Source organism: Thamnophis sirtalis, unplaced genomic scaffold, assembly GCF_051295495.1.
Source record: "Thamnophis sirtalis isolate CommonGarterSnake01/CBP01778 unplaced genomic scaffold, rThaSir2_p1.2 scaffold_3, whole genome shotgun sequence".
In the NCBI taxonomy this organism is placed as follows: Eukaryota; Metazoa; Chordata; class Lepidosauria; order Squamata; family Natricidae; genus Thamnophis; species Thamnophis sirtalis.
Window position 1 is genome coordinate 33,850,627 of NW_028261383.1, and position 2,137 is coordinate 33,852,763.

General features: G+C 41.7%; 1 protein-coding gene across 1 annotated transcript; it reads right to left on the minus strand.

Annotated features, from left to right (window-relative positions):
• Window positions 1-1,253: 1,253 nt before the first annotated feature.
• Window positions 1,254-1,727, minus strand: LOC106551228 (histone H2A-like). The gene has a single exon (XM_014069284.2). The coding sequence runs from the start codon at window positions 1,725-1,727 to the stop codon at window positions 1,254-1,256; it is 474 nt and encodes a 157-aa protein (XP_013924759.1).
• Window positions 1,728-2,137: the final 410 nt, after the last annotated feature.

A 2,137-nucleotide genomic window follows, 5' to 3' on the forward strand; every position in this document is an offset into this window, starting at 1 on the left:
TTGCTTGGTTTTATGGGTATTGGAGGATCTCAAGTTTGGGGATTTTGACACACACCCCTTCAGATTCAACTACTTCTTCAGCTTCAGGAAATGAATCCATTCCTTATGTTTGTGTTTTTGAGAGCATTTGCTTCAGGAAGGCATTCCTGGGAGGTAGAAATAAAAGCCACAGGAGAAAACTGGGCACTGGATGTTATCAAGGAGTCTGCCAGATGGAAGGGTGGGAGCCCCCTCAGTCCAGAGAAGGGAATCCGAGTTTTGCAGAGAACTAATACCTTGACAGGGGCAAGGAGGCTTGCTATATATATATTATATACTCTGAGGATAGAGTATGTTTGATGCCCACTCAAGGGCCTTAACACTTTCACCTGCTGCTTTTGCTGGAGAAAAAATTGTCCCATTCTTCTTGCTGTCAAAAGAGCAAGTCAGAGCCCAATTTTTGGGAGCAGACCTGTGACAGCACCAAGGATCTCCTGGTTGAACAGGAGTGTGCTGAGGAAGCGGAATAAAATTAATCTAGAGGCATAGAAGCACTAGGTTGATAATCAAAGGAGGTGGATTTATTTTTTATCCCACCTTTATAAAAACTCAAGGCAGCAAAAATATCTAATATTCCCTTTGTCTCATTATCACCCCATGAGGCAAATTGAGCTGAGTGATGGGTCTAGTTACCCAGCCAACTTTCATGCTTAAGGCAGGACTAGAAACACCAGGTTTCTAGTCTGCTTTAGCCACTGAACCAAACTGGCTGTTAGAATGTAGTTTTAAATAAAATGTTTACACCCATTTAATTTTTTTATTTCATTAATTGAATTTTCTCAATCCTGAGAGAAATTACCAGTCAAAAAGGAGATATATTAGCAACCTATGTACTAAATTTATTGAGCAGTGGAGAAAATATTAAGGGATTGTTATTGCTGTTCAATAGAATCAACTTATCTAGCTTGATACATTACTTTGAGAACAGGGCCGTTCTGAGTCACATGACCAGATTTAAAATACCACCATTTGCAACTTTTTATAAGCTTTTTATAACTATTCGACCTAGTTTAATAAACAACCCTGCTTCTATTATGTTCAGGTTCCTCGTTTAACATTCCTTAGATTGGTATTTAAAAACATTCTTGTACATTTGAATTTTTTGTGAATTTGTTTAGTGCAGTGAAAAGCTCTTCCAAAAAGCCTGTGGGTGGCTCTGAAAAGAGCCTTTGGGTCTCAGTATTGTCCCCCGGGGCAGGGTTGTTATCGTGTCTTCACTGAACAGCAACAGGCGCGGTCGTCGGTTTGACAGCGACTTTGGGTACCTTGGCAGACTTGCTCACGCTGGTGGTGGGCTTGCTGCTACTAGCGCTATGTAGAATTTCGGTTTTCTTCGGCAATAAAACCGCATGGATATTCGGTAAGACGCCACCCTGGGCGATCGTAACTCCCCCCAGCAACTTATTTAATTCTTCATCGTTGCGCACCGCCAACTGCAAGTGTCGTGGGATGATCCGACTCTTCTTGTTGTCCCTCGCGGCATTACCAGCGAGCTCTAGAATCTCAGCGCTCAAGTACTCCAGGACCGCGGCCAAATATACTGGGGCTCCCCCTCCAATCCGCTCGGCGTAATTGCCTTTACGTAGAAGCCGATGAACTCGACCTACAGGAAACTGCAACCCGGCTCTGGAAGAGCGGGATTTCGCCTTCGCTCGTGCCTTGCCTCCAGTTTTACCTCGGCCAGACATCTTCAAACTCTTCCGCCTCCCAAGACGAAACAGCAGCAAACAATCGCAGTTGAAGGTCTTTTATACCTTTCTTGACCGCGTTTCTCTTATTGCGATTGGTTGAAAACAGCAGACCAATAGGAAGAGTTCTATTTTAACCAATAAGAGACCAGTGTCGTCAAAGACTAGTATAATAAAACGAAATAACGGTTTTTATAAAGAAAAAAAATATTGTTCTTTGTATAATTTTACCCCAGTGTTAATTATATGCGAGAGAAGTAATTTACTTTACCATACTAATAAGATTTAGACATATTTTGTAAATGTTTGTATGTTTACCATACAAGCTAGAATTGATCCATTTGATTAAAACCTTCCTGCATATGAAATCAAACGAAGTTTTGTGCATGAGTTGGCAGCCACAGGTAAGT